Source organism: Blennius ocellaris, assembly GCF_963422515.1.
Source record: "Blennius ocellaris genome assembly, chromosome: 12".
Classification (NCBI taxonomy): Eukaryota; Metazoa; Chordata; class Actinopteri; order Blenniiformes; family Blenniidae; genus Blennius; species Blennius ocellaris.
Window position 1 is genome coordinate 5,085,786 of NC_137661.1, and position 24,147 is coordinate 5,109,932.

At 42.3% G+C, this 24,147-nt stretch overlaps 1 protein-coding gene across 3 annotated transcripts in view; it reads right to left on the reverse strand.

The window, feature by feature from the left end:
- Positions 1-21,918, reverse strand: part of evi5b (ecotropic viral integration site 5b) — a 45,453-nt gene extending 23,535 nt beyond the window's left edge. For 2 of the 3 annotated variants that reach the window (XM_080506008.1, XM_080506006.1), the window contains exons 1-2: positions 21,711-21,918; positions 7,920-8,176 (exon numbers count right to left, since the gene is read on the reverse strand). In XM_080506008.1, the coding sequence (XP_080362134.1) occupies positions 7,920-8,095 (176 nt within the window). In that variant the 5' untranslated portion in view covers positions 8,096-8,176; positions 21,711-21,918. Of the gene's footprint in view, positions 1-7,919; positions 8,177-21,154; positions 21,360-21,710 lie in introns of all 3 variants that reach the window. The other variant, XM_080506007.1, reaches the window with a different exon arrangement.
- Between the last annotated feature and the right edge of the window lie 2,229 nt (positions 21,919-24,147).

The following is a 24,147-nucleotide window of genomic DNA, read 5'->3' on the forward strand; positions in this document are numbered from 1 at the left end:
GGCGAGTTTAGCGTGAACACAGAGGCTGTGTGGCGGCGGTTCATGGCAAAGCATAGCATCATTTGTGTATGAAGTAGGAATTAGACTCAATGCTATCCAATAAGTACAAGAGGCTAATAAGTAGCTAAAGATTAGGACTTGTACTCATCATTTAAAAAACTATTCTGGTGCAGTTCATTAGGTGACATTTCTAGCATAAGAACAGCATTGCTGCATGTGTCCTTACTGTTTTTAGGCTTGCAATGTTGAATTAAAAAAAAAAAAAATTCAAAGCCCACTGGGGTCAACTGGGCTGCAACATCATTTTCGGAGCAAAAGACATCCTGAGTGTGACCACAAGCATGACCAACACATCTGAGCATGTATGTCGGACCACGTCAAGGAAAATCACGTGTCAGAAAGATTTACTTCAAGTCTAATAACCAACAATTTCCTCATCTGAAGATTGGCTAAAAAGTCAAATGTACAAAGTGATCAAGCTGAGAAGACGTCCATTTAATAATCTGCTTATACTTCATCTGTGAAAATGTTTAAGACATTATGTCAAAACAAATAAGCTTTTGAACGACAAAAAAAAAAAAAAAATGTCCATTACTACATTCCAGTGTTTTTTGTCGCTGATAAAAGTTCATGTTTATCAGGGTCCCTAGAGAAGAAAGTTCTGACTGTTAAGTCAACAGAAGAAAATAGCAGATCGTCAAGGATTTCCCTTCACGCCACCGGCGCAGGCGACAAGGACGCTTTGAATTGGGTGTCAAATGACTCCAATGTAAATTGTAACAATCAATAATGCAATAACTGCCAATGATGTAGTAATTTGGGTCATTCTGAATGTAATAAAAGCAGTAATGTAATAAAAAAGATATTTTACAACTCAAGACTGAGACAGTGTTGCAGAGAATCCATCCGCAATACACTAATATCTCATTCACTGCATTTTCAATAAATTTGACAGAAGATCTGACAGAAAAGTTCGACTTTCCAAGAAAAGCAGTGCTATTTATGTATTATTTCATTATTGGCTGCAGTTATTTCATTTCGAAAGGATATTTTAATGCAACTTCAATCATGAAATAATGAATTACATTAATAGCAAAATGTTCTAATAATAGTGGAAGAAATGTATTATTACAGCGTTGGTAAGTCATTACATTAGTGGTTGTTACATATACGTCTGCTGATCAGGAGGCTAAAACAGTGTCTATAGAGAAGCGTCCTTGGCGCTGGCCAGTAAGACAAAACTCTTGAGAAAGACGAATTAAAATAGGTTCCTCCTAACGAAAAATTGGATTTCTGAAACTGCATTTGAAGCATGAACGGAGGACACGAGGCAATCGGGAGACAATTGGGCGAAAACCACCAGATCTGTGTGGCACAACGCAAAAGCTAAATCTGTTCAATCCAGACTCAGAACTGCAAAAGTGGCTCAAAGACAAAGCGATTCCGATTAGTGCCGATTAAAAAGCCACTTTGCAGGATAACAGACTATGATTTATTGTTTCGCCCTGAGAATCAAGCTGGAGAATTAAGAGTTGGTTCGCTAATAATCTCTCAATGGAAATCAAGAGTCAGGATTTACCTGAAAACGGCTCAACAGGTTATCTACTGTTTGCCTACAACCCGTAAACAAGCTGTGGGGAAATATTGTCTTTTTGTTGTTTGCTTTGGCTCATCCTATCAAAAGTCTACAAATAGCTGAAACAATTTATAGAAAGAGGACAGCTTTTGTTCATTATCGTGGCCCAAAATCCACCACTCGTAAAAGCGAGGAAAACATTTTACACATTATTTCAGTTTCCAGCCACGTTGAGGGGGGCCTGCTCCAAGAAGAGCTTCCTGTGTGTTCTTGCCAACCGGTTAATCTCACTCTGCTTTTATTTGCTGGTCCCTGGAGCTACTGACAGACTGACCCAAACAAGGCTCATCAGGCAAATAGAAGAGGTTCGTGAGTCGAGCTTTGCGTCGCCTTCTACGCAAACAAAAGGCTCAGACACCTGATCTCGGAAAAAAAAAAAAAGGAGGACCAGGTCGCGTCACCAGGCCCTCCTCGCACAACGGCTGGAGTTACAGACGAATCTGGGTTGCTTTGGAGGAGCAGTCCACAAGAATAGCCAACAGATAGTGCTCATATACACGTATTTAGAAGTAGAAATATATGAAAGGCTGTAGCTTGTAGGCTCACTAAAAGTGTTGGTTTGATTAAAGCATTGCCGTGGAAAGACTTTGTTACACATGAACCTGAGCAAACGCACCGCTCTGCTAATAATTCACAAACGGCAAACACAGGTCCGAAGCTTCGTGGAAACCAAAGAAGCTTTAGCATTTTACTTTTACATCGTGACTTCGACGTCAAAAGAAAATGGTAAAAAATGAATGGTGTCGTCTTACCAAGATAAACTCATGACGTACGTCACATGTCTGTTTTCTTCAAATTGTAGGCACGTCTGGTTTGCAGCCCGTGGCCGTCAGTGGAGCGCCTCTTCGTCTGTGTGACGCTGTTGAACCACCGCTCTGGACTTTTATCTGCTCTGCAGGGTACAAAGGCCTCGCCGGCCTGCAAACACACGCTCGGCAAGCAACAACTACATGTGTCCTCGAGGGACACATGAATGCCAAAGTCCTCCCCTCTGGTCATTCCACCTGCCCCAGACGCACAAAATGATAAGATCTCTGCATCAGGCGGGTGAAGTTGCGACCAGGAGCTGTGTGTGATGAAGCTCCAGCTCCCCTGAAAACACAGGTGTTCACATGCAGGTGTGCTCACAACACTTCTCTATTCAGCTGCCATCTCCTGTCACGAGCGTCGGCCAACAACCGTGGAGCAGTGGAGGCGGCGAGCGTTCACGACAGGGCACCGCCGTCCACTTTGCACAATTTCACTGTTGTAACAATCCACGTGTCTCACCCTCAAGCCGGGTCTCTGTGCCGTCACCCAGCGATCGAGCCATGGGCGACTGTCGCAACAGAGAAAGAATTCACTAAGCTGGCAACAGAGGAGCGTAACGTCACCCTCCGACCGAGCTCCGGCCTGGAAGGAACAATGGACGCGACGTGCTGGATTCTTCTCGCCGATACATTATTCAGACAGAACCGTGTGACAGCAAGAGCTGGGTGGTATTAGAAGTGAACACAAAGTGTGATGTGGAACGTTCGATTTTGGCAGCTGTATTTTGAGAGTGGCCACATATTTCCGCTGTAGGGATTTCTTACCTCATGAGGATCACTCTTTATGTTGTGGTTGGCTATCGATAATGATCAATAATTATCGAAGATAGTTATTAATAATTCCAGTTATCTTTTATAGTTAAAACAAACACTTTAACTTGCTCTATATCACTGGAAACAACACAAACATTTCATGTTGATGTTTTTTTGTTTTTTTTTTACTGCAGAGATTTTGAGATCATGGCGAAAAAGAATTCTCTTGAGATCCAGAGGTGAAAGTCGCCTCAAGGCTGTAGCTTCCTAAGACAACTGTACAGAAGCATTTATCTATTTTGTTAAATGTTATTCGTGCAACATCATCTGAAAATGTACATCTACTTCCACTTGGCATTTCTTGAAGAACACTTCTATTCTCCATTAATCCATTGGTGTCGTTTCACTTTCAAAAGCAACAGAAAACAAAAGCTCCACATCATGGCAAAAAGCTTTCAACATTCAGAATTTGGATGGGGGGGGGGGGGGGGGTTTGTTCTTGAAGTTACAAAAGAAAGAAAAAGTGCACATTTATCAGGCCACCTTGTTTTCAAAGTCCATATCAATGCGACAATCTGATCTCTCAATCGGATAAAACTATTACATCGACGAAGAAAGTGAAGCGATACTGCAGTACTTGTGAAAGCTCTCTGACGCAACTTGCCAAGTATGACGTCACGTGCCGGAAACCTCGCCCACGGGGAGACAGGAGAGTCGGGCCGGTGCCCGTGGTTGGGAGATTATTTAACATTAATGGGAATGAAAAATGGATGGTTATGTTCTGCCAAAATATCAAGAGGAGGAGAAAGCCAGTTTGTACAACACCAGTACTCCTAGGCCGGACTTGAACACACGAGCGTAATGGCGTCAGCCAACAGAGCAGCACACCTGATGGAGAGGAGGCAGGTTGCGCTCGCTGACGTATTTGTGACGTGAAGCGCGAGGCCGGAGGCGGGAAGACTTCTCATCTGATGAAGCTCCTGGTTCAGTGAGATGCGCCTCAAGGCTGAAGAGATTGCGCTTTTGTTTGGAACCTATTTGCCCTCCGGGGAGCCTTCGTCACACAGCCGTTCCAGAGGAGAACGGAAGAAGAGGATGTTTAATTTGTGCATTATTGAAAAAAAAAAAAAAAAAACACTGCAGAAGTTGGTGAAACAACTGTCGTGTTACAATGTAAACCGTTTGATGTTTTGATATTTTTGTTAAAGTTTATGTGATGAGAAATAAATATGTTACATTTGCTTTATTATTGAACAAATTAACATTTATTACCACAGAAGCACACATAAAAGTACTGTAATTGGTACTGTTGAGTACTGGTATCGATTCCCAGGTACTGGGTATCACTTCAAATGTCAAAGGTGCCGATCCCTATTCATGGCATTTATTAAATACCACTCTCACTTCTTGGTACCAGCAAAAAGCTAAAGCTGAGTATTTGCACTTGCATTCAAGTCCGATCCTTTCAAAAAGTGCTATTGGTGCATCTCTGAATGTAGCTATTGTCTGCTGGTGCACTTTGATGAAGAATCTAGTCTTAGAAAATGTATTAAACATTCAAGGTTTTCTACAAACAATTTTGTACGTGTTATTAGAAATACATTAATGTATCATCGGCAGCATTTAAAGACCAATAAAAGCCACGGTTGTTTAAAACTAACCGTAGCAGTCACACCGCTTTAGTTATCTTGGCTGAACATGACGGATCACATGTTTGTTTAGATTACAATGAAAATGACAAAGCAGGAAAACAACTAACAGTATTCTTTTCTCTCTTTTCTTCGAAACATAAATAAGGCAGCTAATCCCTAAAGAAAAATCTTTTCCTGTCATCTGAAGTGTGTGCACCCCCCCCCCCCCGGCCCGCCTGGAGTCTCCAGTCTGCGAGTTTACATGTCACGACCTGTTAAACTTCACTCACATATCTGAGTGTACTGTGTGCAGACGGGTAGGGGGAAGGGGACTCCAGCGAGACGTCAGAGTGGGAAACAAATGTCCCCCCAAAAAAGCATTCAAATCAATGCACTGAATTTTGTTTTTGAACAAATTATCACAACGTTCGACAAAGGTCAAAAATAAATGACTGAAACAAACTTAAGAGTTTTTAGTTTGTTTTAAACATGAATTAAACACGGAATGTGACTGGAGCCGGCACAACGAGGAGTCATTCCACTTGAAGAAGAAGGAAGGCTTGTTTGGGGTGTGGAGGAAGATAATGATAAAAGATTTCTGAGCATTAAACTGTGTGTAGACTGAGTCGAGCTGCACAAAGTACTGAGGGGAACAAGTTGTCGCCAGGTTAACGTGGCATTCGCCACGTTGTCATAGGAACACCAAAAGGTTGTTGGGGTGGCATTGGACCACACTGGAAAATGTGAATGTGGACTGTTGTGTACAATTCAATTTCACCAAATGTCCACACTACAGGTGTTGAAAAAACATTGGATATATAGTCTTCCAGCTTAAAGGTGAATATTCAGATGTATCGTCTGAACGCTCACTGCTAAAATGAGTATAATCCATAGAAAAAAAGGGTTTCCTGTCTGCAGTAATAATAAGGTAGCTAGTTAGACTGCTGCGAATGCGTTGATTATAGGCTGCAGATGTAGAGTATAACTTTTAAAGCTCCTTTGAATGGTCTCCACACAGCGAAAGTAAGACGGTAATAACTCGAAAGTGCAAAGAAAGGCTTTGCCCCAAGCTCTCTATACTGCTGGCGATGTGAAAATGTTCAGGAGAGGTCAAAGTAACTTGTGGAATATCACTTCCATACAAAAAACAAGGCTTCATCTTCCTTTACTTGTGATGGAAAGAAGGGACAGACTGAGTACATCAACATTTAAAAAGATGAAGGAGCTTTCCACCTTTTAGCATGAGAGCTGAAACGCCATCACAGCTGGTTGTAAACACATTTCAGGAAGCAGTGGACGCACACGACCCTCACTGCTGGTCTGGTCTGTCTATTGTGCATGTCATGACGGGTTTATGTTGAATGGTCACAGTTTGACTCCATTACATTCATGTTTTGTGTGAAAGTACTAAAGATCTCACTCGGAATTTAGGAAAAGAAATGAAAAAAACGAAAGGGGAGGTTATTAAAGCTGCTATATCACTGAACAGAACAGGCATCGATTAACTGAGCTATTCCATCATTTCTTCTCCTCCAACTCACTCACTCACTCACTCACAGTCTTCTCACCCTCACGCACCTGACCCGCCCCCCTTCTCCACTTTCAGCCAATCACGGGCCAACTCACTCTGCCACCGCGTTCAAATAACACAAAAAAAAGGAACCAACAGCAACAATAACACAACTGCAGAGATGCTACACAGATATATTGGCAGGACGTCACATTTAAATTTCTTAACTAGTAATCAGTAATCTGATTACTTTTCAAGGTAACCAGGGCAACACTGTTCGCGAGTAAAAATTCCCTCCGTTTAAAGTCCTACCGACGTGTTGAAGCTGAGAGGAATACTCCACATGTCCTCATACAGTGTATAGTGACTACATTTTATTCTGCAGTGCAACAAGTCAGGAAACTAGAAAGTAAAACTCTAGTGTACCATGGTCAAATGGATTTCCACGTTGAGAGGGCAACGTCACTTCCAACAAAAGTAAGAAATATGTAAAGACAGTAAATTATAAGAAATTATGCATTCCTATGATTGGTGATTTAAGATGTTAGTGGCGACTAAGGCAAATTAACTAGTGTAAAATAAGAGAACATTGTTCAAAAAAAAGTCAATATAGGGCACAATTCATCGTTAAGTATTTTAAACACTTTCTCCAAAATACACTGTGTATATTGGGAGCCATTAAAACCCTTTAATCACAATCTGGTTTAAAACTTCTGTCTGCTTGTGTACAGGCGCCAGGATAAGGACGGCTGTCTGCTGCCACTGTAGCAGGAAGACAGTTCAGTGGCTGCTTGTACATTTAGGGTAAATCCAAATGATGAAAAAAAACTATCTTTTTTCTCCCCAGCCTTCTCCAAAAAAATTCAGTCCACACGTCACTATGAACTCGGCTCAACACGAGGCTTCAGGGCTGTAGTACACATGCCAGGCCTTTAGGGGCGCTGTGACTCACCTAGCACATAGACATTTATAAGTAGATTTCTGCTCATACTCATACATATAATTCTAGTTCTATAGGTCTATGGCTGCACTCTTTCCATTGCTAGTGTCATGTAGCTTTATGCAGCTCGACTGAAGCTTGTAGTCCCTGTTTGTTGTGGTTATTTGATGACATCACAGACCATGGTGAGGGGAGAGGGGGCCAATTACATCATCTTTTTTCCACAGATGATTGTCTTTGCCGGGGTTTTAAAATTTCCCCACTCTGGGACCCATGTTAAAAAAAAACCTGTCTTCGTGCACCGCCTCATGTGGACGATAGGCCAAAAACAGCACGTTTAGGTTCACCAGTTTCATGGTGCGGACGGCCCGTTAAAATCTATCATTCACTACTTCTAATTGCTTTGCTGTAAATAAACTGTTCAGAGAATTCTTTACAATGTCTTTGTGCCTGTGAATCTGCCGACACACACATCGCAGACTTCTCAGGCCCCATTTACAATCTTTCAAGTGAAAACGCCTCGTTTTTACTTTGTTTCACAAAAAAAATTGTTTTGTCACTTGAAAACCTTGTTGTGTCGAACCGTTGTCCTCAGACATGGACACACTGCTCTGAGGGGCGCCTCAGAAAAGCTGCTCACCTATTCTGCTCCTCCAGCTTGGCGAGCAGCTCCACCTCATCTGGGCTGAGCTGTGCCGGCGAGGACGGCGTTAGGACAGACGAGGACGGAGACGTGGAGGGGGAGGTAGTCGCGGTGGTCTGCAGGGACGTGGGCGTGGTCTGCAGGGACGTGGGCGTGGCCACCTGGCTAGCCATCTGACTGACCGTGTGGGACACCGAGTTCTTCACCCATGAGAGAGTAGAACTCAGCTTTCCAGCAACTCTGTCTGTCGCCACCTGGAGGACAGAAACAGGACATTCAGAGTTCAGTACAAGCGCTTCAATGCTTTTTTAACAACCCTTTCCTTCCTCACCTGCACAAACGGCTTTTTAACATCTCGCCCACACTGACCAACATAAACAGTCAAAGCAAATAAAATATGTATGAGAGTACGCTGTTCCCGCAGCAACGTCAATACCCCACCGGAACCTCTCCTGCTACAATGTCAGATTTGTTAGAGACGCAGCTGCAGACAGGATCTTACCGATCGAAGCAGCTGCTTGGTTTACAGTCGGCACTGCCAAATAAATCTGTCCCCTTCTTATGCGCTAATCAATACCTTAAACAACTTGCTCGTATTCCAGGTAATGAGAATCGAGTCAAGCCCAAAACAAGACAGACAGTCATTGAGAGACGGTTCCTTTCATTTACAAGTAACAACTCCTGTGTAGACAATACACTGGGTTTATTGCAGGAGACTCTTACCCTCTTTTGGCCATGACAGGGATTCATATATGCGTCTTATTTATGAGAGAGTGGGTCTCGTGCTTCATGTCTGCACTGTGTTGTACTGGAATGCTCTTGGGACCCCTCAACTGGTGGGGTGCCGGGCAGTGGTGTAGTCATTTCGTATACCCACTTCCAAATACCCCCCCCCAATGCACCACTCAGCCGAACGAGCCTGCCTATTTCTTCCCTCGGATGATGATGATGCAGCCATGACCCACAATGCTCTGTCTTTAATTGACATTCAAAACCCAAACAAGAAATGGATAAAGGTCTCCTGATGATTAAGGTGCGCAGCAGACCACACAAACTCAACCCAACAACGATAAACACCGGTGTCAACATTTTCACTTTAAAAGATTGTGTGATGTTTGGGGTGTCTGACAGAAGGCAAACAGGCTTTTATGTTTCTGAGGTCATGCTGGTGCTTAAAATGGGAAAAATCCAGATTTTCAGTAATTATCTTTTGTACTATGAAATCCTCGTCATCCTATTTAGCTCATTTCCCAACGGATGGGCTTTAAAGCTATTTGGCATGGGATTACCTTGCGTATCATGACACTACTGGACATCTAAAGTGTGAGTGCAAACAGGCCTGTTGGGTTTCGGCCAAACACACCAACAGACAGCTGTATCATAAAGCTATGGTGCCATGTAACATTTAGCATTTTTGAGAGAACATGGAAATCTGGAGCCTAGACTCTGGGGCTCACCTTTTGTCTGGTCTTCCCCTGGTCCTTCAATATTATGATTATAATCACTGAACCCTGTCACAGCCCTATTTAAGAAATCCAGACAAATCTTTGTCGCAGTGTGAGAGAATAGTCAACTTCTGAGAATCGAGGTGACTGATACTGCTGCCTGAGGGGAAACTGGACATGTTCTTGCAGGCTGACACAAATATAAGCATGAACTGAGGGTGTAACAGTTCATCTATAACCCCATAGGTAAGTTCAACTCCAGTTTTGACTCACGGTTTGGTTTAAACCTCATTATTAAAAAAAAAACCAACCTGTTGGAACAGGGTGAAGGGCATGTGTGTGTGTGTGTGTGTGTGTGTGTGTGTGTGTGTGTGTGTGTGTGTGTGTGTGTGTGTGTGTGTGTGTGCATATGATGAAACAAAAATAGGTGACATTTAAAACCAACATTTATCTTCTTAAAATACTTCATATTTTCTAAGGATGTAATTGATTAACATTTTTGAATAGTTATTTGCTCTACAGTCAGACTTAAACATGGCTAATTGCACCTTTCTACCAGGTTCGAAATTCACTCATTTATCAAATTTCATTTGTATTGTACGTCTATATTAGTAACATTAAGGAATAATTTTCTGTGTATGGTTTAGTAGAGTCCAAAATAAAGTAATTGTAAAGTCTTAAAGAATAATAAAGATCTCCTGATTTGGATGTTAAAAGGGAAATTGCTCCAACAACAGCACTGTACACAAAATGAAGACAAAAAAAACCAACTCACAACATAATATGAAGTGTGAAGAAACACCAAATGTGAAAGGTTGGAATATATATGGGCATAACCCTCTTGCTCATGGTTCAAAGATACAAAATTCCCAGTACAATATAAACCAAATCCAGCTCGATTGTCCAAGACAAAAAATAAATGCTGCTCTGAGGTTTCCATTTTTACTTTAGTATTCAAACCTAACTGCTTCCTCACAACAGGCTGCCCAGCATGAGCAGCAGGTGAGCCATCCAACATGTTGCACTGTACACAAACCAAGAAGATGGTGGAGAGCGAGAGACTGTGATCTTCCACTGTGGTTTCACAGCTCGTTTTCTCCATTTGGTCCTCTGGAAAGTTACTAGTGAGCCGAGTCAAACCTTGGACCAGAGTTCACCTATTTGGTCTGCAGCAGAGGGAAGAGGAGCTTTCCCACCGGAACAAAGGAAGTGGGAGAAGGTAAACATGAGTCACCTTGAAACAGAACAAAAACACTACTGTAGAAGTGCCCCGATGCTCATTTGCAGAAAAAAAGGGAAAGAAATCAAAGAATAGATTTGATTGTATTTTGCCATTTTGTGTATATCACTCATTTTGTTTTGTAGGGCTGGACTTGAATATTTGGCCGTTGTGATGTTAATAATAATAATAATACTTCAGCTCTGTTTTTGCAAGGAAATAATTAAAAACAAAATGTGATCTTTTTTGTTTGTTGTAAAACAGCCTGCTAAAGAATTGAATTAAAACAATAATCATCTACATTTTGACGTCAATCTAGTTTACTTCAAAATCGGGATTCAAATCAGATCGTGGGTTGAGAGTATCCTGACATGTCGATAGAAAATACAATCAATATCAAAGCAACACTACATTAGAACTTTTTGTACTACTTGTACTTCTGAACCACTTGAACCACACCACAGTTGAGTTACAAAGAAGTCTGAGGCCTGCGTCACCTACGACATTCACATTTACTCCAATGGTCAGCTATAATGCAGAAACTACACTGTTCCTTTAAAAATAAAATCAATCAAACATGACAGATGTCAATAAATCCATACACCCAGGATCAGTTCTATTCAATACAACTGTACTTGTTCTTTGTCAATAACTGAGGCTCATGTTTAACGGTGGAAGGTATCTCAATGTGCAACACACCAGGACACTACACTGAATCAAACCATGACAGAATAATGAGAAACAGCTGACAACAGCAAGAACAGTTATGAAATGAGCCATCATAAACATGATTACTCCACTGTAATGCCATGACGAGTGACAGTACAGCCTCCAGTGTACATTCCTACCTGCTAATCAAAATGATCCAATCGCCGTCGTTTTCACTCGCTTTCCATGACAAAGTAAAGTTTGTGCTCTTGAAATTAACTCTCTCCAACGCATATCATTTCTTTCAAAGCTTTTTCTGCTCTTCTGGACCTTTCACCGACTAAGCGAACCACGTCTCTCATATGCTGATCACACACCCGGGAAGGGTCAAAGTGCTCCAGAAAAGACAGGCCTTCCTTGCGTCTCCTGCTGAATCAGAGTACGGCAGGAAGTGCATGACTGTAGTCAGCATGAGGAGATTCCCTCTCGCACCTGAGAAGGCACACTTGCCTTCAGTTTCACCCCGACAGGAAGTCTGGATACTGCCAGCAGGCAGGAAACCAATCGTTTCAAGCACTGTACAGGAAAAAAAATCTAAACTGCTGAGTCATTCCTCTGCAAGAAAGAGCACTTAAGGTGATCAGATACATGAAGGAGGAGGAGAGAAGAAGTGGGGGTGCCGGCTACAATTAGGACTTGGGGCATACAAGACTATATTTTTAGGTGAAAATGAATATAGGTGAATTTCGGTCCCGTCCACACAAGCCAAAACTCTCCCCGTCATTCGCGAAAAGAATTCCGATGCAGTACGTTCGGTGGCTTTTCCACAAATGCGCGTCTTGCTCATCCACACCTCAGAGCCAAGGCAGTGTTGGGATCTCACAGGACCACAGAAAGTTTGTTAATTTCTGGGGAAAGACAATATTCATTTGTCCTGATACACAGTCATGACACATGAATTCTGACCCAGGAATGTGATTGTCTTTCACACCTAGTGGGGGGGGGGGCATTCTGCAGGACCTTCCTCTCCCCCTTTCTGCTCACAAGACTCTTCCCCCAGGCATTCAGCCAGTCACTGATTGGTTGAAGCTCCCAGGTTTTGACACCCCCGAATCCACACGTGGAACAAAAGGCATTCAGCCAGCCTCCACTCGCTCTCTTGCAACGAAGACTCCGAGGAGGTGATTTGCTGAAGAGCTGCTTCCCAGCAGCTCAACTCACCCAGCGTTAGCACACAGCTAACACCAGAGGCCTGCAACCAGGGGCCTTCACTTCTCAACTCCTCTGCTGACCCGACCACGAGGGTCAGACCTTCCCCTGATCCAGAGACCAGCGCCTGCTGTCCAGGAAAACCAACCGGTTCCTCCAGGACGGGACCAGGGAAACGACACCTCACAGAACTTCTTTGTGTTTTCCTCAACCAGCAGGAAAACCATCACAGACCTGAGCGACCAGCTCCTCAGTCTGAACAAAGGGACAACCAGGAGCTGCAAAGAAGGACTCCTGAAACATCAACTCCATCTTCTTCTCCTCAGCCTGCAGAACCAGCAAACCACAGTTAGCAGGAGGTGCTAACTACAGGAGAAGACATCAGCTTCCCTCCAGCAGGACAACAACCGAACTCCTTCAAGGAAGTGGTAACAACTGGGCATTACCTGAGATTAGTTAAACCTGATGCTATGCATAGACTGTTTAACTTCATGAAGATGTGTTGATTCTGTTACAGTGATTGTGTTCTTTTGATAATGATATTAGGAAGCGCTATCAACTTGTAAACCAACGTTAGCTCTGCAACAGACACAGGGTCTGCATGCTAATCTTTGCTTTACTAACTTGTTAACTCACAATCCTACACATATCACATCAAAGACAACATCACACCGTAACCGAACACCATCTGATGACTGCTGACGTTTTACAAGACAAATCGCAGTCACATAAACTCATTCTAGAAATGGTCCTTTAGCAGAGACACACAGAATGTTCCATTGTTGTCCAGCACATGGTGGAGACCCAGGACAGACTTCCTGCTCTCTGACAACCTCCATTTGGAATGTAGTTTCTTGTGATCCGCCATCTTGTTTTGTAGTTCCATCACACGTCTCACACACACACTTCTTCCACATCTCTCTCTCTTTTTCTCTCTCCACACACACACACACCTACACACACCCAGCTGTATATAGGTAGTTAGATTCTGTGTTTTATGTTTTCATTGTAAATAAATATCATTTTTGGAATCATACTTGCTGTTTTATTAATGTGCACAAAGGTGAATGAAATATCGACCTCTTCTGTGTCAAGAACTCCAAAATCCTTCAAGCTTTACTGTTAATTCTGGTCATTGTAATTAATTTAACTATTAATTCAAATTCCTGATTAACTGTTTAGTATATCTTATGAGACTGATAGAACTGAATTGGCTATCATTTCCTGTTAAGACAGGTGGTGCTCCGAGGTTCTGATACAGATCAGATTAAATTTCAATAACATTATTAATAACTATCTTCGATAATTATTAATCATTATTGATAGCCAACCAAAACATAAATAGTGATCCTTATTAGGTAAGAAATCCCTACAGCGGCGTGTTAAACCGTCCACACTCTGGAACCTGCTTTCAGCCTCCTAAAACACTGCGCTGTATGGATGATCGGCCAAATAAAATGCGTTTGAATGAAATGGCGTATTCGTGTGGACGGGCCCTCAGGCACATGCACACCTCAGCCATACAATGACATCTATACAGATTGTAGAATTTCAAAAGGCCATTAAAAAAAGTACATGACTTGAAATGATGCTCCATCTCCTACAGAACTTTGCGTTCAGACATGGAAATAATGACTAGATACTTTTGTTCTATAAATGTGGAATCTACACAAGAATAGAATTCAGATCAAATATAAATGAGGAGGGATGTAAATGCATTCATGAGGGTCCCATGACCTAAACTCAAAGTCAACAGTTATTTCAAGCATCAATGAGGCAGTAGCATGTGTACACAAAAAAAACATGTTCTCCAGTACAAGATAAATAAAAGATGACCTAATTCCTCTGTTAAAACAGATACGGAATATACTATTCAGAAGAGGGCTCGGAGTTCTATTTACTCTGGCACAGGAAGAAAAAAAGGAAGTCGCTATAACAGCTTTACTACCGTCATCACAATACTCTGTCATCGAGTGTGCAGTGTGATATTCATGGACATTCATCAACACTGTGACGCTGCAGCTAAACAAACAGGTCCAGCACATCTACAGGCTGCCTGCTTTAAAGATCAACACACGGTGGGCAAATATACTAAACACCAGCCAACAACGAGCAACACCAATCTGGGCTCAAATAAAGTCTGCACAAGTGCTCCACTGGTGTGTTTAATAGGGAGGCCATGATACCACTTCTTTAAAGGACGAGGTCGAGTGTGAGCTCTAACATTTAGCGACTTGCTGATGCAGAGTAACGATAGAAGTACTTATTAAATGCCATAAAGCCTAATTCATACTCCATGTGCCAACCGTATACGAAGGCGACGTGTCGCTGCAAAACACCACCGACACGCGCCTCCAACAGCCTTATGGCCTCGCGGTTAAAGCAACATCGCGCTAAACTGCAAGTCAAAATGCTTCTGGTGATTAAGTTGCTCATGTTGGAACAACTTGCTTTCTGCTCTTGATAGTTTGGCAGAACAAAATTTACAGGCGGTCTTACTTTTGCCATTCTCATTAATATTAAAGAATGTCCAAACAGCCGACGTGGCTCGTGCTCTCTTGTTTACCTGCGGGAGACGTTGTTGACGGATGATGTCATGTGATACTTGCCGGGCTGCATCAAGGATCTTTTACTCTTTAAATACAGGTACTCAGTGCAGTATTACAAACTGATTCAAGATTGTCCTATGTAAACCAGTAGTGTCATATCAGTCCCAGTTTTCACGTTTTGTAATGCATCGTCATTGGCAAATTGGCCTGAAAAGCTTTGCTGATTTGTTTACGCAGTGAACTCATCACCATTTATGACCGCAGTGTGGAAATATTCTGAATCAGAAAGGGAGTCAACAGTGCAAAGGCTTCTTGTATTAGCTGCAATACAAGCATCTCAAGGTGGTAACATGGGAACTTCAACTCATCTAACTTGGTGAGACGTTTGAAAATGACCCAGGAATGTGATTGTCTTTCACACCTAGTGGGGGGGGGGGGTACCCTACACTGGGGTCACTAAAGCAACAGATGAAAAGGACACTGAAGTAATGAGCACTGGACTTTATCAAGGGCGAAAATACATGTGTTGTGACTATTGAAATTATTAAAAAAAAAAGATTATAGCACTTCTGAGTGGAATGAGATGTGCTTAACTGACGTTGTTGAATTTATGGTCTTGTGATCATTACCCAAGTAGCACATTTGGAGTAACGTGTGAGTAAATATACAGTCCAGTCATCTCCAGACATAATGTGACAGATTTCAGCGTCCAGGTGGCCCATTGAGTCCTTCTGCTGGGTGGAGACAAATGTGGCAATGCTTCCCTCTATAAATCCTGGACAGAGAGATTGTTGCTGCTTTGATTTGCCAAAGAACTTAAAGGGGCCCAGAGACGCAGCACGCATAGCTAATGAAGTCCACAGTAATGCAAAAAAAAAAAAAAAAAAAAAGCTCTAGCAAAGCAACTTCAAGGCATTTGGGGAACTGAGAAAGACTGAAGGCAGATTCAAGAAGCATTTCCTTTGTCTTCAAAGCACCCAACAGATCTGAGACCAGACACAAACTCTCCACATAGACTTTTATAGGACGTTTCGTCTTTTATATTAGCTCTTGGTTCATCTCTTGAATATAGAACACTTATCTGGCCACACTGCTAAAAATGATAATCATCTTCAGGGATACAATGGCCCTATGAGCATTGAGAAAGTGTGGTAAAACACTGCTTACACACACACACTCTGAGGTGGAAAGGCCTTTCAGCTCACACGCTGAGAAAAGCGCTCATTCATGAGGTGTACAATCAGCATTTCACTGGTCTGGCCCAAGGCTCTTCCTCCTCAGCTTGGAACTGCATAATGAGAGTTTCCAACCTTACAAAAAAACTGGGCTTACAGTAAAGAAACAATACAAATGTGTTGTCGTCAGCCTGTGCGAGGCTACGACGCCAAGTGTGACACATTCCTGTTGAAGTATGTTGTAATGACGACTGTCCGCATTAGTGACAGCAGTACGATTTTCCATGGGCTACTTCTCTTTCTAAGCTCTCGGCTATGGTCCTGCCATTAAGCCATTGCTTTATGTGCAGTTACAAAGGCCCACAGATGTTTCACAACAAATCCTTCCCACAGAATATCAAGCATAGACAAAGGCCAATAGCGTGCGTGCGTGTGTATATACATATATATATATATGGTACTCATTATTAGGTGGTGTAATCTACATACACACACGCTCCACCACTCCACCTCTGCCTGGCTATAACACATTATATTCAGCCTATAGGTAAAGTTGCTGCTTGTTCGCCTCCACATGATGATGTCACGTTCCCGTGTCACGCACAGCTTCAGACTGACAATGAACAGTACCTGTACAAATTAAGTTTAGTTTGAGGTCTAGCCAGATGGAGCCTGCCCTGCTTTGTGAGAAAGCCGAGGCTGAGTGACGGCACTGTGAAAAGGGTCTATTTGGGGAAAAAGGGATAGGTCATTATGTAAGAAACACAGTTCACATAGTAACCTAGTTTATTTAGAATATATCCTGTCCAGGGGGAGGAGGCTCCAAGGTTGGCCCAGGACTCCATGGAGAGACTATATCTCTGGTTTGGTCTGGGACCAACTTGGGGTCACCCCCAGCAGAGCTGGAGGAAGTTGCGGGGTCAATGTTAGGTTTCTTTTACTCTCTAAACTGCCACCCCGACCCTATACGGACGAAGCAAGAAAGAAGATGGATATAAGGATGGACAGTCCAGTTCAATATATGCCTTAAAATTAACACCAATTTTTTGTTCTACATTAATCCAGCTAATAATTTCCAATACGGTCCAAGTATAATGCCATTTAACAATGTGACTGAGCACTATCATCACCCTATTATATGCTTTCAGATAGGGCGTGGCGATATGGCCTTTTTTTCAATATCTTGATATTTTTAGGCCATATCACAATACGCATCTCGATATTTTGCCTTAGTCTGAAATCAACACTTTTAATGCATGCAATCACACTAGTGTGATGATTTTTTGTCTACATTAAAACATTCTTGTTCACACTTATTGCATCTAAGATTTAACTTAGATGCAATAAGGGGGAAATCACAAAAAAAGTGCATTTTGCCAAAGCAGTATTTATTAAACTGCACCATCATGAAATTGTCATGTATGTATCTATTTTTTTCTCAGCACTTGAGCATGCAATGCAGGTAGAGCTTTCTCAGCATATTGGATATTAATATTTGCCACCAGGCAGATTATACCTTGGGCCAAGTGTGTTTTCTACATCTGGACTTTTCAACCACACTAACTGGGACCATGCAGAGGGTGGAGGAGACCCCAGCCGGGGGTGTTGCTTCGGGGTGACAAGCGCGCTCCGCTAGCACTCTGCTAAGCTAAGCTACCGCCGGGAATTGAATACATGTGACTAAAAGCAGTGTGATACTCAAATATCTGCGACAGAGTCATATTCTAGAACAAGCAGCGATACATAGAGTATATTCGATATATCGCCCAGCCCTACTTTCGGAGATCTCCGCCTGAACTGAACTAATACGTGGTCTCACACCTGGCATGGCCTGAATGCAATGAAACCTTAAGGGTACCTTTGAATACAAGACGAGTTGTAATGCCTCAGTAAAGGAATACCATAGTAATTTCAGCATTATCCGTAGGCCTCAGTGACTCATGACAACACCAACTATGACGCGGCAGAAACGCAGGTAATTTGACTTCAAATCCCAAAGGTGACAGTTCAGCCCCTCGTCTCTGTCCACAAGCCAGAGATTCCCTCAACAAAACACTGAGCCTCAAGTTGCTGCTGGTGGTAGAGTAAGTTCCTATTTATGGCACTTCTGTGTGCCATTGCCATGAACGCAAATGACTGTAAAAGGCACATTCACGCTGTGCTCACACTGCACATCTCAATTCTCAGTTCCCATTTTTTTGCCGAGATCAAATTTCTTTGCCAGTTGTTTACGTTACAACTTCACTCCAACTTCCATCCGATTCCAGTGTGAATGTGCACCCGATGTCACACACAGGACACCACGTTTACACAATTGCTGCATTTGTGCAAAAATAGCACACGCTTTTTGTCATTTTATATTAAAGGTGTAACATTGAGCTGTACATTTTATGAGGAGTTCTCCATAACAACAGCATGGGGGCCTCAAGAACAAAGGCGACATTCTGTGCAGTATGTCAATGTTGGACACCCGACTGAGCCAGGCAAACATCAGGTGTGTGCAATGAACGGTGCCATGGCGATCAAACCGCAGCCAGTCATCCAAGGCAGAAGCCAGTGAAGCAAGAGACGTGTACCAGTGACAGGCTGAGGACCCGAGAGACTGTGGCCCCGTTTACATGACAACGATGTCTGGATCCGTGAAGTTTTTATCCCGGCTCCCAACGTGGAAAGTTTCTTTCACAGACGCTATTCCGTCCTGCAGAGACTGATGGAGGCTGTGAGCGCTCTTCTCTCCCCCTCCCTCCCCTTCCTTCTGCTCATCCACTTGTAAATAAACATGGCGGACCCGTAGTGGTATGACTCGCGGTCAGTATTCTAGTTTTATCGTACATATCAGTAGTTTTATAGTTGTGACTCACCCTGATAGCATCTGGTGTGTCACCAGTCCATACGGATGTTGAGTTCTCTCCATTTTCTTCATGATTATAGCATATTGTTCTCTGCACACATCTGTGGTTTCAATATAAAATCAAGCAACAGCGCCAACCCGTGGCCTGGCATACTAATGACATCGTTGTCAGTGTGTCCGCTGCTGCAGCGTAAACACACTCCTATTTTTAATGGATTCGGTGTCGTCAAGTGAAACGACCTGTACATAAATCTGTATCTAATGAGGTGACATCGAAGAAATTCAAAACGTTTCAATGCGTTTGTTCATCCATTAACAACAGTTTAGTTCCATGTGCCGTTTTATCCTTGATTTGATAAAATAGCACATTTCTCTATAAATGCATGATTTGGTCAACAACTCTTATTTACCCAAATATGAGACGTTGTGCTGCATCTGGACCAACTCAGGCTGATGTGGATCGGTTTTGAAGTTGTTGTGAAATTGCAGCACATGAAATTATGAATGTAAACCAAAGCAAGAGAAAAAAACTTTTTGTTTTTTGGTTTCTTTGAGATAAAAGAAACCCATTTCGCTTGTACTGCAGTCATGCATAGATGTGGTGACTGGGCCATCAATTAAATGGGATCTTGAATTTTCTGGCCGCCTCTGGGGCAGAAGTGTGACGCCATCTCACTTCAATGACTTAAAAGTTAGATAAAATGTAAGGTCATCTTTCACACTGAGGTTTACAGTGGAGAATATTGGATGACACTTATCTAAATTAGGGTCACATTTAGTTTTAACTAAATCTAACTTTGCTGTTCAAACTGTAATAAAAAAATATTGGATGCAGGTCACAATAGAAGTCTAATTTGAGCCTCAAGCAGTGTGACGCTACAGTCAGACAGCTTTAAGTTTAAGACTGCTGAAGTAGTGAAAACACACTTTACATGGTACTGTTGACCATGATTTGAGGTTGAACTAAGCCACATTTCCACGACGATCTCAAGTCAAAACGCCAGATTTTCATTGCATTTCGGGGGATGGTTTAGGCAACAACAGTTTAAGAACTTGGAACCTTTTGACAATGGAAATGCTGAGACTGCACATGCACAACATGGCAATAATTAATAGTTTTTCAGCACAGTAGATGGGCAATAACAACAATGGCAGCCGAGTGACATAACTCCCAGTCCACAGTCTCCTGGAATTTTGTAGCTTTGTAGTTAACAGTCACTTGTAATAACAATCAAACTTTGTCCATACGAATGTCCATGTACTCAACATTATAAATGTTTATAGTGTACTGTTCTCTGTGTGGATGTGTGTGTGGTTTCATTACAACAAAAAACAAACAACAGCAGCAACCACAAGTGGCCCAACATGAAAACTACAACACTTTCAGTGTTTCTGCCATTTCCATATTAATGGATATCATTTTCAAAACTTCTGACGTCAGAGAAACAACTTACTGATGTAGAAATGGGGGGGAAAAGCAATACTGCTGCTTTGTGTTGGCACACATTAAAGGGTGTCTTATTATACAGCTTTTCAACACTTTCACATGGGTCTCATTGGTTCAAAAATGTTGAAATTCAAAGTTTATTGCTTCAAATGCACCTTTTCATCTATTTCAATATTGGATCATAGGAGCTGCATTCAGAATCTGCTGTGTCTGTGCGAGCTGGACTGACTCTGCCCACACAATGGGGAGAGGACGAAGTACTTCCTCTGGTGGTGCCATGTGCCACAGCACAGCTGCCTAATTGTGACGTGTCAAAGGGATAATGACATCATATAGGGTTTGATTTCTGAGTGGCTCATTGGAACAGACACTATTGAAAAAGTTAAACAAGCCAGGGAGAGAAATGACACTGTCCTCACTATGTGTCCCAGGTACGGGGACACATATGCTGGAAAACCACTACGAAGTGACTTTTGCACAATATGACCACTTTAAACAGACTGAGAACTGCCACTTAAACTTTTAATTTGACGTTCAAAGCGCCGGCGACGAGATGGGATGAAGCAACTGACTGCAGACGCTATTTAAACCGTGTTGGGAGCGAGTATTGGACCCGGCGAATAACAACACAGGGAATCTCTTTTGGTCGGTACTTGTTGCTCACACAGCTGAGGCCACTTGCAGGTCACCTGTGTGCAGTCGGAAGTTCCAGATAGCCTCGGCTGAGCGCTTTAAATCCTCTGATTAGACGACACACCGCGGGCTCCCCCCTCCAGCACACCGTACATGTGGTAAACACCGGAGCTCAGCATTCGTCCCGGCTCCTTGTATGGGCCGCTGCTGTTGTTGGGCTCCGGTGCGGCTCGAGCATCAAACGCAACAGTCCGAGGTCTTCTAGGGGGAAAAAACACTTCAACTCACACTAAAGAAAATCTAAAACCGAGACCATAATCACACCACGACCTGCATAAACCACTCTTATGTGTGTGGAATATGTGTTGTTTTGATGCCAGCAGACACTTAAATAGTAAATAGTTGAGCGGTAAAGCGTTTAGCTAAAAGCTAACAGTGCTTAAAAGTTGAACTATGACAGTTTCCAAACCAAACACATCGACATCAGCTTCAGCGAGTTTCGCCGCTCGCTTCATTAAGACTTAGCGGTCTTTTCCAGTAAATAGACAGGGCCCGACGTAATGAGACGAAAAGATCCCATCCCTTTTTTTTCTTTTTTTTTTTTTTTTTTACCTTGAAGCGTTTTTAACGAGCCGGGGAGAACCTCGATTCCTTCCCATGCACGAAAAGTGTATTCCGGCCGAGCTAGGGGAGAGAAAGGGCTTCGCTTCTCAGCGTCTCTGACCGCGTATGTGCATAAATACAGGTTATCCAGAGAAGAGTCCGCCTGTGTTTCCAGTTGAACGCTAGCCAGCATTAAGTTAGCTCGCCTCCACTGAGTCCGCCGTCCAGCCCGTGCAGCCAGCCGTATGTTACGTGTACACAAATGTCTGCGGAGCCCCGGCGGCCTCGAGTGTTTACATCCACGGAGCATGCGCAAAAGAGGGACCGCACCGCCATCTGGTGTTTGCACGTGGCACTGCACCCCACACGCATTTGATTACAATTAGTCGCACACACTGTGAAAATACAGTAGCGATAATTTTACTTCATTAACCTTTCCTTCAAAATCCTGTCTGTTAACTTTTTAAAACGACCAGTCATTTTACCTTTCGTGTCTACCAGTCATTTTACTTTTTAACTACTCGTCCTGTAACTATTTCAAACTACCAGTACTTGATTGAACTACCAGTCCTCGAACGTTTTGCAAAGTACTAGTCCTTTAATTTTGAATGACAAATCCAGTCCTTGAATCTTTTTTTCACCTTCAAACTGCTAGTCCTTTAACCTTCTTTCAACCAGTAGTCCTTTAACTTTTTATAACTATCAGTCCTTTAACTCTTTCTTGAAGTACCAGTCTTTTAACTTTCTTTAAACTACCGGTACCAGTCCTTTAACTTTGTATAACAGTCCAATAACTTTTTCATCAACTACCAATCTTTTCACATTTTTTAACTATAAGTCCTTCAATGTTTTTTTTTTAGTTACAAGTTCTTTAACTATTTTAGAATGCCAGCGCTTTAACTTTTTCAAAGTATGTATGTATGTATGTATGTATGTATGTATTCATGTATCATGTATTCATGTATTCATGTAATCTTATAATTCTGAGAACCAATATTTGAGTTTTGACCCAAATAAGTCAAAATTCTCAGAGAAATTCTCAAATCCTGCTCAATGAAGTAAAACATTGAGTTGTTGGTGAGCTCAGCAGTGGAAAATGAGCAGAATTATTTAAAAAAAAATGTCTTCATGGTTTTGGTATTTTACTTGGTTAATCAACATAGCAGGAAAACATATCTGACTCCTAGTATGTACCTCATTTAGGGCCAAACATTCACCTCATAATCTGACAAAACAATACAAGAAACAAGATGTAACAGGAAAAATATCCTGACCACCTCACCACCTCTAATAAGATTTCCTTTGTTACAAACTCTTCAGAGATTTAGCTCAGCTTTCACTCACTGTATAGATTCTTCAAGTCAGAGACAAGACTCCTGGATTCTACAGTTACCAGTAAAAGTTCATGTTTCTCTATTCCAGCTTACCTGAATGTCATCGCTGAGTGGAATAATACTAGTTTTGTAGAAGGCTGGAGGTTCAATCACTTCGATTTCAGGAACTCCTTTCATTTAAGAAACGTCTTCTTTATTTGCAAGCAGAAAACTCCTTCAGGGGAAAAAAAAAAGCTGGTGCAAACTTTCAGCGAAAAAAGTCGTATAAAGTAAGGAGTACTGATTAGGTGTCCTTGGTATAACTTTGTACTGCTTCCGTTGAAACTCTCGATAGAACAGCCACATCATAGAAAAAGGGATAAAGGTAACAAAGCTGATTGCTTCTATTCACATACCAGCTCGTCATACTATAACCAACTTTTCAGGTTTTTCACAAGAGTGGTGACGCATGTCTTTTGTTGGCCTGGTAGCCACTCCTCTGTTCATAGAAGCAGCCGAAGAGCAGCTGACGTTGCTGTCTACACTCAGAAACACCATGGCGACTGAATCTGATGCACTGCCACGCCAAGCACATCTTAGCCAGTCACACATACTGTAAAACAAACATACAAACAAACAAAAACCTGAACTCACAGTCATCCAGCAGTGCCCAGGACCGAGGCAGTTCATGAGCAAAGAGTGGAGTAACTCAGGTCATTTAGTAATGAAGTTATGAATTTTACAACAAGAACTGATTGATGATTTGCTGTCAGGTCTGTGTGAAGTCCACGTCTCCTACCTTTTTGTCATTTCCTGTTATATTTTGTTACTCACCTGCTTTATCTGCGTCGCTGGTCACTTGTCCTTTCTGTCAGATTCACCATGTGCCTCGGATTACCCCAATCTACCTGTGTCACTCCCTCCTGAGTATTTAAACCTCATGAGTCTGCTGCAAGATCATCTTAGTTCTGTACGTTTGTTACCAGATGTTCTTGGTTCTGGCAACAGACACAAGTTGGTGGAGGACATACCGTAGTTGTCTCTTCTCTTCCTGTATTCTGGGTGTGTAATTACAGACATGTACACACAATCCAAGTAGTTTAATACAATATAATCTCTCCCCAGGTTAATAA